The sequence below is a fragment of the Lissotriton vulgaris genome, unplaced genomic scaffold (genome assembly GCF_964263255.1).
Source record: "Lissotriton vulgaris unplaced genomic scaffold, aLisVul1.2 SCAFFOLD_683, whole genome shotgun sequence".
In the NCBI taxonomy this organism is placed as follows: domain Eukaryota; kingdom Metazoa; phylum Chordata; class Amphibia; order Caudata; family Salamandridae; genus Lissotriton; species Lissotriton vulgaris.
Genome location: NW_028251994.1, coordinates 1,790 through 15,000, shown reverse-complemented (window position 1 = coordinate 15,000; position 13,211 = coordinate 1,790). Strand labels below are relative to the sequence as shown.

The window sequence follows — 13,211 nt, the reverse complement described above, 5'->3', positions numbered from 1 at the left end:
GGTGTCGTTCACGTTGGTCGAGGAGAGCAGGGGGGTTGGTGTGGATGGTGGGCGGTGAGTCTGAAGTGTCGATGGCTGTAGGGCGGCCTGGTTGTTGAAGCTGTCGTGGATGTCAGGGGTGATGCGATGGAAGAAGTTGGCTAGGGAGTTTTGCAGGTCTTGCGATGGTGGTATGTCCTTGGTGTTGGAGCTGGGGTTGGAGAGTCCCTTCCTTGTGTCTGCGGTGTTACTGAAATGGAAAGTGGTAAATTTGTAATCTTTTCTTTTGTCCTGAAATAAATTCCCCATGGCCCAAACACGCTCGCAGATTGAAACTGTTGAGTCCTTTGTCTGTCCCGGCCTCAAATAAAAAACACTCCAGACCTTCCACATGGAGGGCGTCTCACAGTAGTGGCCTCCTCCAGGGACTCTCACTATAGGCACGCTGAGAAAAGTACTTCTCACTGCTTGAGGGCTCCCTGCCAGTGCCAACACCAGGGAAGCATGCAGAAAAGTACACTCTGTCCCTTTCAGATTGGCCATTCATTTTACAGCACACGTCTTCAATCGGTGCTTTTCAGCGCTGTGCTTCTGATATTTAATTTTTTTATTTTATGTTATGCCTACCCTTCTTTAAAACCTATTTTGTTTTGGTGTCTTAATGTTCCAAAATGTTTTGTACATTTTGAAATTCGAGGATATCGAGAAATTGGATTTGCGGTCTGGAGAAATGACCCATACAGAGACCGGCGTCATCGACATAAACTCACTCTGTGTGGTATCACAGCAGACTGGTTCATCAAGAAAGTGACTCTTGAAGTGCATTATATTAGAAAGAGAAAGGGCTCCTATAAAATGCATTTTTTTTACAGCATGGCTTAGAATGGGCGTCCTTGGAAACTGACTGTTTGTGAAGGACATGACATTAGAATGGGACACCATAAAATAACAATCTTCAGGTATATCACAGGACCAGATTGCATGGTCAATAAAATAGACTGCTTCTGGGCCTTCAAATGGGCATTCTTCGAAATTGGCTATCATTAGGATGATCTAGTGTTGCCACCGCACTGATGTACTAAATAAAGACTTGGCCTTCACAAAGACAGCTCCGCGGACTTAGCAAAAGTGAAGTCCTGCACAAATGTACGGTTTACACTGTTCCTGCTCAGAACAGACTGATCGGAAGAAGAAGGCAGTGTCCCTGTGAGCCAATACATGCTCTTCCTTATTGTAAATTTAGTGTGCTGCTTCCTGAGGCTTTAGCTTTAAGGGTCAGGGGGTGAATAACAGGGACATTGCAAATGCAAATGGTACGCTGGAGGATTGCTGTACCTTGCAGGCTTCCATCATAGCAGTTGCAAATATTTGCAGTGAGGCACAAGCTGATTTCCAAACCATTATTATGAATGAGCCGGATGGTTTGCATACTTTTGTAAACAGTCGCATTATGCTGCTTGAGGGAGAGGTGTGGCGCCGCAGCTAGGGCGACTGACTCCGTATTAGCCCAGCACCATGTGACTCTGGGCAATAGCTTGCTTAATCTTCCAGACCGCCCCCAGCGCCTAGAGACCCTTACGGGTGATTGTGCGCTTTACAAAAATGCGGATTACCTGCTTCTGTTTCATTTGAAAAATCATTTGAAGTTGAAGGGGAAATTGGAGGTCTCTCGTCTAGTTGCTTCTATTTCTCAGTCAAAGGAAAAAGGTGGTTAAGAAACGTAAACGTAATGAGTTAAAGTCATATGGTAAGTAACTGATTTATTTACTGAGGCAGTCTCAGGGTTGAATGCAGTGGAGCTGCACACGTCATATGTTGAAGTAAGAGACAGGAGCTACTTAACTCCTTAACCTCGGCGCAAATTCCACTGCAGTGCGGGAGTTCTAATGAGTGGGCGGGGCTGCGTCGACCAACGGACGTGCGCAGCACTAGCGAGGTAGTACTTGTGACGGCCGTTGGCCGACGGGAGCATGGAAGGGGTTAAGAATGCACAACATTTCACTGGGCTCTACATCGGGACTCAGATGGCCATAACCCCCTAAAAAGTCTCAAACATATGTGTCCTATTCGTACCAGCAGTGTGCACCAGCAAATGCACCGCCTGTTAGCAAACTCAAGGGCAAATATTATGTTTCGTCCCAAGTTCCTCAATGTATGTCAGCACATGTATATAGTAAGGTTGTGTTTAGCTGATTGAAAAACATGGTGTTTCTGTGTCCAGAAATTATCAGTGGCAGACCTTGGCTTGCCATGCAATCTATGCAGTGTTTTGGTAGAGAAGCCTAGTTTGTCAATTGCCAGCAACTCTTAACATTGCAAATTGCATTATGAGAAAGTCGTTGTTTTAAAATGCAATCAGTTTATTGATGATTATTATAGCTAGATACATGCTACAAGTTTTCATAATTTCTGTCCTCTGCTTTTGGCGCTGTGCGTTGTGCTGAAGAAGTGTTTTATGCACCCATCCTACCATATATATATACATCCATTTAACCTTCCACCCAGAATCTATCCACCCTTCCATTAGGGATCCATCCATGAATCCATCTCTTCCATCATCCTGTCCACCCATTAACTCATCAATCCATGTCATCTTTCCATTCACCAAGTTATCCATCCTTCCACAACACCATCTGTTCTTCTATTCAATTCATCATTCCATCCACCCATTCACCCTTCTTTCCTGCACCTGTCTATTCAATTCAATTCAAAAGCTTTTATTCGATTTGTACATACAAATCATACAAGCAGAAATACATAATTGAAATATTAAAAAGGACGCCATATAGTCATTCCTAAAAAGAAGAAAAAGAGGCTAAAGTGCATCAAGTAGAAAGTGATCATACCTCTATAGGTCATCATGTTATTACAAAATACGAACATTCTTACAATGACTAGCTGGGGATCAGTAGGAGTTGCTCACTAGGCTTTTCATGGGAACTGTACATTAAAATTATTAAGTAAGCATTCAATACAGTGGACCACTTTATGTTTTATAATACCTTAATTACAGGAATTGATATGGATCATAAAAGTGAGAGCATATATATACAGACAGGAGTGTTTAACAGTAATATCATCATTAACAAATCCTGGCAGCTGTATAGCATAAGTACAGACAGGCAAGTAAACAACATTATAATACAATACTTTTCCTGGCAGCTGTACATTTTAAAATATAAGTAGCCAAAAAGAAACAAGTCTCCTCGTTCTCTAGTGAAGATAAAAATATCAATGCTGTTTGTGTGGTACAAATGTTATATTTGATAAAAATGGGTTTAAGGTATTTTAACCTAAAAAACTGATAAAATTTACAAAAAAGCAGGAAATGGCAACTACTTTGCCTGGAGGTGCTATCGCATGGACAGGGTATATTTGAACTAGTTTTCGTGTTTGGAAAGGCAACCAAGTGGTGCACAGTGCCCAATCTAACCCGTGTTAGGACATACTGGTGAGAAGGGCGAGTCACAAATACAAGATAGGGTTGTAATCCGGGTGCTAGATTTAGGTCTTTATAAAATTTCATAGTAACAAGATTGCTAACGGCTTTGTCTCGTTCGGCCTTTCGAAAATTAAGGAACGTAATCTTAATTTCTTTTTTTGAAATGGAGACAACCTTTTCGGGCTCACGGAACACATCAATGTTAAAAAGAAGTAGATACCAACGATGTATGTATCTTAACCACAGTACATGTGAGGAGTGATCCAGACCTATACAATCAAGGATAATGTCCTTGGTGAATCGAGTCTCTGGCTTAGCCCAAATAGAACGCCACAATAAGAGTGGCCGAACTGCTGCTAAGTCAGAAATATACTCGATCCCAACTTCTTCATGGATCAACTGGGTGGAGGCAGAAGGGGGAACACATAACAGCCTCCTTAAGAACTTGTTTTCCTCCCTCTGCAGGGAAATACCCTCACAGTGACCCCATACCCCTGCCCCATACAGAGCAGAGGAAACACAACATACATTGTATATGTTCACCATATCAAAGATACTTCGTGAGCCGAGTTTGGAGGCAAAACGAAATATGCTACTAGTGGACCGTAGCATTTTTATCTTTACGGCATCAAATTCCGCGTTCCAAGACCCACTATTATTATATGTTATTCCCAGATAACAAAAGGATTTAACAGAATTTAGCTTTTCCTTGTCAAGGAAGAAGGTATGCTTAACCTGCTTGGCTGCCTGACCACATGACATTACGTATGTCTTAGTTTTATTCACACGAAGCCGCCTAGCTTGAATGAATAGCATGAAATTATCAATTAGGCGCTGAAGGCCCAACTGTGTTCGAGATAAAAGAACAGCGTCATCCGCATAAAGTAACAGCGGAACAGGTTTACCATCAATCAAAGGGGCATCTGCTGGGATGTCAGACAGGGATCGGTCAACACCATTAATGAAAAGGGAAAATAAAAGCGGGGCTAAAACACAACCCTGACGTATGCCCCGAGACACTCTAAAAAACGGGGTACATTCACCAAGGGTGCCATAGCGGACTTTACATGAGAGTTTTTCATACAATCTAGCTAAAAAATTTACTATTTCCCTTGGTGCCCCTGCATCAAGCAGAACCTCCCAGAGAATATTATGGTTAACTAAATCAAATGCGCTGCTCAGATCAGCAAAACATAAAAAGAGGTTACCATTTTTAGCCACAGTATATTTACTGATTAAAAGGTCCAGATTTACGCATTGGTCCAGTGTACCCAGGCCTTTGCGAAAGCCATATTGGACTCTAGTTAAAATGTTAAAATCAGTTGCCCAGTCTTCCAGCCTCTTCAGCAAAATCCTACTCATCACCTTTACAGAGGCGTCCAATAATGAAATTGGACGATAATTAGAGGCCTCTGACTTGTCACCTTTCTTATGCAGAGGAATGATAATCGATTGACCCCAAGTAGAAGGAAATTCACTTTCGGCTGCACAATTAAAAACCCGCGTCAAAATGGGAGCCCATAACGCTATTTCGTCTTTGTATAAATCCAGCGGAACCCCATCAGGGCCAGGGGCCTTGCTTCCTTTACTTAAAGAGATAGCTTCCTGGCATTCATCTAGTGTTCTGTCCATCGAAAGGGGCAACCATGGGCTTAGATCTGGTGGAGATAACTCAGAGGTTGACCTTTCTGGATTAAATATTTTAGAAAAATGGGTAACCCAGTCGCTACATGCCACGTGAGAGGTCAATTCTGGAACATTTTCTTTATTGAGAAACGGGCTATTAATTGTTTCCCAATAAAGTTTACTGTTTTTAGTCTCAGCAGCCTCCCTCAGCTTGTCCCATGCCTCAGACTGTAATACCTTCTTCCTATTACCAATGGCTGTTTTATAACAAGCCCTGAGGTATTGTATCTCCGTCTTATCACGTGGTCTAGTGCCTAACGCATACTTTAGGTCGCGGAGGGTGACTATACATGTTTTATCAAACCACCCCTGCTTTGGACCGCCCTTAGCTGACGGGATCTTAGTAAAAATACCATCAATAATACTATTCATGGATACAAAATAATCTATTAAGCAGCCAGAGTCACTGTCATCATCCAAACAATAACTGATTTGGTTCTTACAGAGAGTAACAACCTCCTTCTGTTTGACTTTGGAGTTTAGACCAGTCCATTTGACCCTTAAGCCCTTAGGTCTAGTAGGTACTATATCATTTGTACATTTACCACCCGGAACTAATGAAGTACCATGCCCCAAGAGGGTAACCCGTAAGCTATTGTGGTCACTGAGACTTTCTTCATTCACATACAAATCCGTGTAGTCTCCACTGCTAGACAGCAAAATATGATCTATGAATGAACCTGCACCTCTGCCTGTAAATGTAGGGCATGTAATTGCCCGATTATTGACATTGCAGTTTAACAGGGTCATGTCTAGCGTGACTAGCATATTATTTATAGTGGAACCATAACTGCAGTGTTGGAAGTGTTTGAAGTGGGGAGAGTCCTCCCTCCCCCCCTGGTCTCCCCAATGGCTTTTTAATGCTGTATCGAAGCCACAAATGTTCCCATTGGACAAATGGCAGGGCTGCAAGTTAAAATCACCAGCCCAAACCACCTCAGCCTTTCTTTTCGAGATGTCCAGAGCCTTAATGATTTCCCTTTCTAAAGGCGGTAAAATATCCCCCCTTGTGGTATCAAAAATATTATTATAGAAATTAACAATGACTAAATCAATATTCTTCCTACACTCCATCCTAATAACTTGACTGTATGTCCCCACGGTCGTACTATATTTGACCGTACAGTCACACAGCTTGGTTGACACTAACAATAAAAGTCCCCCCTTAGCCCTTCCCGAGCTAGATTTGGTTGCTCTAAGACAGAAGGATACATACCCTTCTATGTTAATAGGGTCAGGACGCCAAGTTTCCTGAAGTAGGATTAGGTCAAATCCCTCACCCAGGAAGCTGGTCCAAAAGGGTGTACCTAGTTTGCCGGCAAGACCAGCGATGTTCCAAGAAATAAGAGAAATTCCTGCTGGTTTACCGGGATTACCAACAACAGATAGCTCCGACTGATTTGCTGGTGGTAGAAAGGCAGGACCCTCTTCCCGAAAGGTGGTAACTGAACTTTGGCTCGGGCTGGCAGTAGTTATACATATATCAGAGCTATCCTGGTTATCTATGTACTGGGTAGGTATTGGTAGTGACAATATAGTAGATTCGTGAGGTACAGCAGGAGGCTTGACAGAGGAAGAGGAACACTCCTTATCAAGAATGGACTTAGGGATATTTAGATCCAGTGCTTCTAGAGGGCTAAGTCAGTCTACCTCATCTAGCACGGCGTATCTGTTTGGGTGGGCGAATTGTGCAGACAAGGGGTCTTGGGAGTGGGGCGGGTCCTGCCACGTTTGTTGCCACGGGTGTTTGTCTAATTGTGGTGGCTGAAAAGATTGCTGCCATTGGTAAGCAGACTGAGGTACAGGTGGCGGAAAATGAAAAGGGTGTTGCCAGTGGGCTTTGACTTGATGCATAGGAAAAGGTGAGGCATTTGGTAGTTGCTGCTGTAAATTAACATAATGTGGGAAAAAAGGGGGCGGATAAGGTGGTTGCAGCCAAGGTTTAACGGCTTGCTGTGGAAAAAACCCCGGTCCACTGTTACTTTGAAAAGTGGAACAGGGAGGGTTAGGTCGTGCAGGCTTTGGTAAAAAATACGACAAAGGAAGTGGTTTAATTTGGGTCGCAGGACCACTATTGGGTGCATTACATACATAGCTTGCTGCCCCTACATCCCTAAAATTAACAGTTATTACGTCCCCTACTATTGATTTCTTACTTCTGCCCACCCAATCCCCTCTACGCACGGTAAGAATTTCACCGTTCATGTTATTAGGTAGTGGTTTATGTAGATGGAGCCATTGAGCACATTTATTTCTAAGCTCGGTAAACGTTTCTTTTACTCCCTCTTTCAATGGGGGAACTGCTGTCAACACGACAACAAAAGGAGAAACCTCTGGTGGTAAATTAATAGACCTGAAACGTGCCTGCTTTGGCTTAGGCCCTTCAGGTTTATTTTGTACAGAGGTTGGATTAGGTTTCCCTGCTACTTCTTTAGCTTGAATGGTTGTGGTGGCAATATTATCAACAACTGGGTGTTGGTTCGCCAGAACAGGGACATTCTCCTTTGGAATCGATACAGTTATTGGTTGGACCGAGTTGTTCACTGTTTGCGATTCAAGGGATATAACCGGGTGCCCAGGGGCTGCAATACCTTGAACCTTAGTTGGTACGTCTTTGGGGGACTGAATGTTCGTTAAACATTCGGGGGCTAATTCTGTGGTCCCTTGTAACTGAACATGCCCTTGTCCCTGCTTTTTTTGTGGCCATTTGGAGTGTATTAAGGAAGTAAGCCTATCCACTTTAGAAATTAAAGGTTTGATTTGTGCTGCTAAAGTGGCTTCAAGGTCTAGTTTTAAATCAGTAACCATGTTTTGTACCCAGCACGGAATACCTGAAGTCATTTGTGGAGTGGGGGAAATCAAATTGTGATTCCTAACTGGTGCTTTTGCTTTACTTTTGCCCTTCGATGTAACCTTAGGCGGGTTAGGAGCCCTTCTCCGGAGAACAGTGGGTACAGGGACTGTTACCGCATCATTAGACCCACTCAGACTCGGCTCCCCTTTGTCAGGTGACTGGCAGGTTTCTAGATCTGGTGTAACCTCCAGGTCTTCAAAGGACGGATCCGAGTCTGATGGGGCAACCGATAGATCAACAGTATTCGGTACAGTCGGAACACTGTTAGTAGGCATAGTTACGGGTAAGGAGCAATTATTCATAGTCTGCACCGCAGGAGATTTAACCTTTGCCAAAGGGCCCAAGGATGAGCGCCTAGCATTTGCAAGGTCCATAGAGACTCTTTTTTCCAGTAATACAATACTTTGGTCAATAGTCTCGTGCACGCGTGAAATAAAAAGATCAATAGGTCCAGTCACCTGGGCTACCGCCGTAGCTTTTTTCGCGCAACTTCGAGTTCTGTTGCGTATGGTCGACATTTATAGACGTTATAGTTGACAGGGGCGAAGACACAAGAGTTCTGGGCCAGGGCCGTCCTCTGCCGTCCTTGAACGGCCTTAAACGGCCCGCTCTTTGCCCGGTCTTCGCCCCGGTAGTCGCCCCGCGCGCGTCCCGCGTCGTGGTAGAACTGAAGCCAGTAATGAAGGGGAAGGCTGGGGGCGTGGCCGCCGGGGGAAGAGGCAGCAGCTGTGTGCAGCTGAGGCTGCTGGACCTCGCAGTCCCTCGGTAGGCTCCACGCACAAACTGTTGTTATAATCCTCAACCTGGGAGCGCGTTACTCACCACGGACTGTGGATCCGCTCACACCAGGGAGGACGGGGCAAAAGAGGCGGTGAGCGACACCCGCGAAGCGGGTGTCGCGAACAGTTGATGTAGGTGGCTGGAAGCAGGAAAACACACAGCACAAGTCTGGCTCCTCACGAATAGCAGGTAAGCCCAGAAAGCACCTGTCTATTCACCCCACAACCTCATCCATCCATAACCCGCACATCCATTCATTCACACATCCACACATTTGACCATTCATTTATCCATCCATCTTCCTCAAACACATTCATCCACTCACTCACTCACCCACCCACCCATCCACCCATCCACATCAGTCATACATACATATATATATACCTGCATGCATCCACTCATCCACAAATGGCAAATAACACTGATCGATTTCTGAACAATGAATGTATAAAACTTAAAGGTATTTCATGTCAGCGATTTAATTCCTGTTTATAGTTCACATGTTTTCCTTTATCTTGTATTTAGGATTGGTCACTATTTCCAGGATGTTGTATTTCTGTTTTTTCTTGTGTAGCATACTACTTTTGTACAGAGCATACTTTTAACCGAGTCGCCTTCAGGCGTTTTTAATGGGCCACCATTGAGAGCTCTGGAGCAAAGGCTGAAGGCAGTGAGAATTTCTCACAGTGCCTGTCAGTGGGTCAAAAAGGTGTTCAGAATACCTATACTAGGTCATCCAATCCTTGGCATCTTTGCTGAACAAACAGAGCAATGATCACTTATTCCAGTAGCAATTGGGATTCTGTGCAATTGTGTGTGAAGGAGGTACACAGTTGTCAAAACATTGAGATGGCAAAACGAAATCAAAATACTGTGCTTACTGGTAAGTTGTGTTTGGAGGTTGTGAATTGAAGTTCTCTAGTTATATTGTATAAGCAGCTACCTGCGTCATTATCATATGAAATTTCTTTATTGATGTCATAATATGCTTTATTGACCTTTTTGCTGTCTCAAATTTGCTTGAAAATGCACCATTTGCCCATTCTTATTTCAAAAATTTCCCAGGCGCGAGTAACACGCCCCCCTCTCCCCCGACTCACCTTATGACAGTCAGGCTCGCTCGCTTGTTACAGGGCACACATCCTGCACTTTTACACTCCACCACTTTCAAATGTCACTAACCACTACTGCTCAGAACAGTGGTGGGTCGTGTTGTGGTGTTCCTCGAAGCTCATGGTGTGTTTTTCGGGTTCTGTCCCTTGAAAAGGAGGATGGTTTGCCCTTGGAGCTTAGTGGAAGGATGGTAAAATAAAACCAGAAAAGAAATTGTATGATTTCAACAGGCCCGAGTCCACGATCAAGCTAACCATACTATATAATGAACGATGTCATTCTGTTGCACCTTCCTTTTCCTCAAGGTCTAAAGTTTGTCGCGCTTTATCTGTGACCTTGAGTGTTGCTTTCCCTACCACATCCACCATGTGTTAGTGAAGAGCACGTGTGCCTTTCATGGAATTTGCGATGAGTTAACCTGAACAAACCTCTAGTTTCTGAGTTTCACAGATTTTAAAATTGTAATCACTGATGGTTGAAACATTTTGCAATTCTTATATATTCCAATGCTTTCCGAAAATATCTGGGATTTTTTTGTGCATCTCTTGCTGAGGCAATCTCTTTTGCAGCAAAACAGTTTTCATACATAATCCAAGATTATCAGAGGCCAGGTAATTTGGAAACAGTGGCTCCCAAGACGTTTTTGGGTCTGGGTTTTCAGCGCGGTTGATGTAAACCTATAGTTAACAATTCTTTAAAATACACAGATAACCAGTTTTGTTTCTGCACGGGGGAATAATTCTCTCTTCAGTGGAGGCTCACAATTTCGAAGGCGCTAAAGCGGAGGCGCTACGGCGGAGGAGCGTCGCCCCACTGCTTTTAAGCAGTGTCACCAAAGGAAAAATAAAATTATAATAGAGCTAAGCTATTATCATTTTATCTTTTCATTGTTGCGGTAGCTTTGCGGGCGGGACGGTGCAGGGCTGATCGGCTGACAGAGCAGGGAAGGAGTGATTTTCACTCCCTAAAGTGCGCATGAATGCTTTGCACTCATGTGCACTTTGCATTTTCGGCACCTAGGTGGCATTGTAGCCTGGGTGGAGAACATGCCCAGGCCCCCATTCCCTGGCTGAGCGGCGAACTACTGCACTCACGCCAATTACAATGCTGCATTGTGATTGGCTCAGGGGAGCCTGGGTGCTTCCTGTGTGCTCTGTTTTGGAGACGACGGAGAGAGCGGCGAGATGCAGTGAGGAGATATGTTTTTATGTTCTTTACCCCCTCTCCTGGCTCCCCCACCCCCCTCATCGGATGCTTTTGACTGTTTGGCATATCGTTCCACCTCCAATGGCGTGCTTTCATTGGAATGTATGACAGACCATTTTACTTCTCAAAAGCACACAATCATCTCACTGTATATTGTTTAACTCTAAGTGCATTATATGCAGAAAATATGCTTTTATTTGGGGGGGGGTTTCCGCACCTGCTTTTTTCTATGTTTTTGTCAGGATTCAGAATGCAAGCCAGACCAATTGACTTTGCCAATTCTTGTTCTGGGAGTTGGAAGCCTAGCACTCAAATGTCAAATGACGTCTGAACGCATTTGCTAAGAAATTAGACGAGACATGCCCAATTTAGGTCCAGAAAGGCCGGAATCATAGGATATCCAGATAAGAAAAATTAGCATTAAATGGAATTTAATTAAATGCGGAGAGGTTATCCTCTTCGTCCCTGTGTTGACCACGTTTCATCTAGAATAGTAGAAAAGATTGTAAATACTAAAGATTAATAAAAAAGACAGAAACATATTCCATTTACAGTGGGACCAGGCAAAAACAAACTGTGCATGTCCCAAAGAAAGGTAAGTCACAACAACAATTTGCCTGAGCTTCTTAACCCCTTCGATGCGGCCGCGATTCCCCTGGTGTGCTGTAAACAGCACGAACAGGGGCGGGCCATGACGAACCCCAGCCGTCATCAGCACACTTAAGGGGACTGTGCATTTGCATTCATTAAAGATGTCTTAGTTTCTGAGGTTTGTTGTCAATGTTACAGATTCTGGGTCAGAGATTTTAAAATAGGATACCCTGGTATACAAGTCGAGCCTCTCCACAAACTGAGTGGTTTATATGTGCTTCTGCTTTTTATCGACCCTGTTAGGCTATTGATTAAAATGTCCACTCCAATCCGCCCGCAGACGGGCTGTTCGCTGCTTCCACTTCGTGACATTGGTTTTGTTTTTGATTTCCAGGATTACCAGCCGTGACTGTACCAGCTGCTCTTTCAGACAGAGGCTTACCGCTGGGGCTTCAATTTATTGGCCGCGCATTCCGCGAGCAGCAGCTTCTGGCGGCAGCCAAGTGGCTCGAACAGCAAGTGCAGTTTCCAGAAATCCTGCTGGAAGGCGATCTAGGCGGTCTCCTCACAGACTACACACCAAAGCAACAACTTTATAAAACCCACCCAGTATCTTGAATATCTACACTGCATTCCAAAATTAGTACCATAAAGTAGCCTTATTCAAAGCAATAAAAATGAGTTTATATTTTAAAATAATGCACTGTTTAGATTTTTCTGAATTAAAAGGTAATCATTGTGTAACTTTGTGTTCTACAATATAATTTGTGTGTGCATATGCTGGTTTGTTTATCTCGGAAGTTGTGCTTTTGTTATTGACAAATTTGGGCCCGATTCATGAAAATGAATGCAGATTGTTGAGGTGGGTTCTTTAAACCAGACTCTTAATTTTAAATGCTACACCTCTGTGAAAGGAATCCTATTTATGCTTGTTAGGCCACGCCCCTTTTAGATTCCCCGACACTTTTTAAATCCCTCTTAAAGCCCCACAGAAATGTTCTTCAGAAGTGTGTGAGTTCATTTCCTTTTACAGATCATGTTGACCACCGTATAGAGGGAGGAGCAGGGCAGCAGGACTAATCATAATCAGCCTTTCTTGGCCCAGTGGTACTTATGTTGAAGCTACCCCTCTTGCTATGCCCTCACTCTGCTACTACTGAGCATGTGAATGAATTACACAAAAAGGCACTGATATACATGTGTGTTCCTTTTTACTCTCCCTGTTTGCCAAGGCTATGGTAAGACACCTAACAAGCATTGGAAATGCAATAGGTCTCGCATTAGAAAAGTTGGAGTTATTGGTCTTGTAAATGACATATTTTATTTATTTGTTGGTTTTTAAAATTGCTAAATTGATGGCTTTGTCATTTACAATGCCAATAGTTATAACTTTCGTGAATGTGACACCTATAGCATTTGGAATGCAACATGTTTTGTATTTACGTGACTTAGATGGCAGCTCTGGTCGTTAGGCCACATCTCTAGAGAGCAGGAGAGTGCAGCAGGGGAGAGAAGCACAGCAATGCAATAGGTCTCGCATTAGGAAAGTTTGAGCTATTG

General features: G+C 43.7%; 1 protein-coding gene across 3 annotated transcripts in view; it reads left to right on the top strand.

Annotated features, from left to right (window-relative positions):
- The window catches only part of QRSL1 (glutaminyl-tRNA amidotransferase subunit QRSL1), a 197,787-nt gene extending 185,392 nt beyond the window's left edge, over positions 1–12,395 (top strand). For all 3 annotated transcript variants that reach the window (XM_086950965.1, XM_086950967.1, XM_086950966.1), the window contains one exon: positions 12,046–12,395. In XM_086950965.1, coding sequence (XP_086807091.1) covers positions 12,046–12,269 — 224 coding nt within the window. In that variant the 3' untranslated portion in view covers positions 12,270–12,395. The remainder of the gene's footprint in view (positions 1–12,045) is intronic.
- The last annotated feature ends 816 nt before the right edge of the window (positions 12,396–13,211 follow it).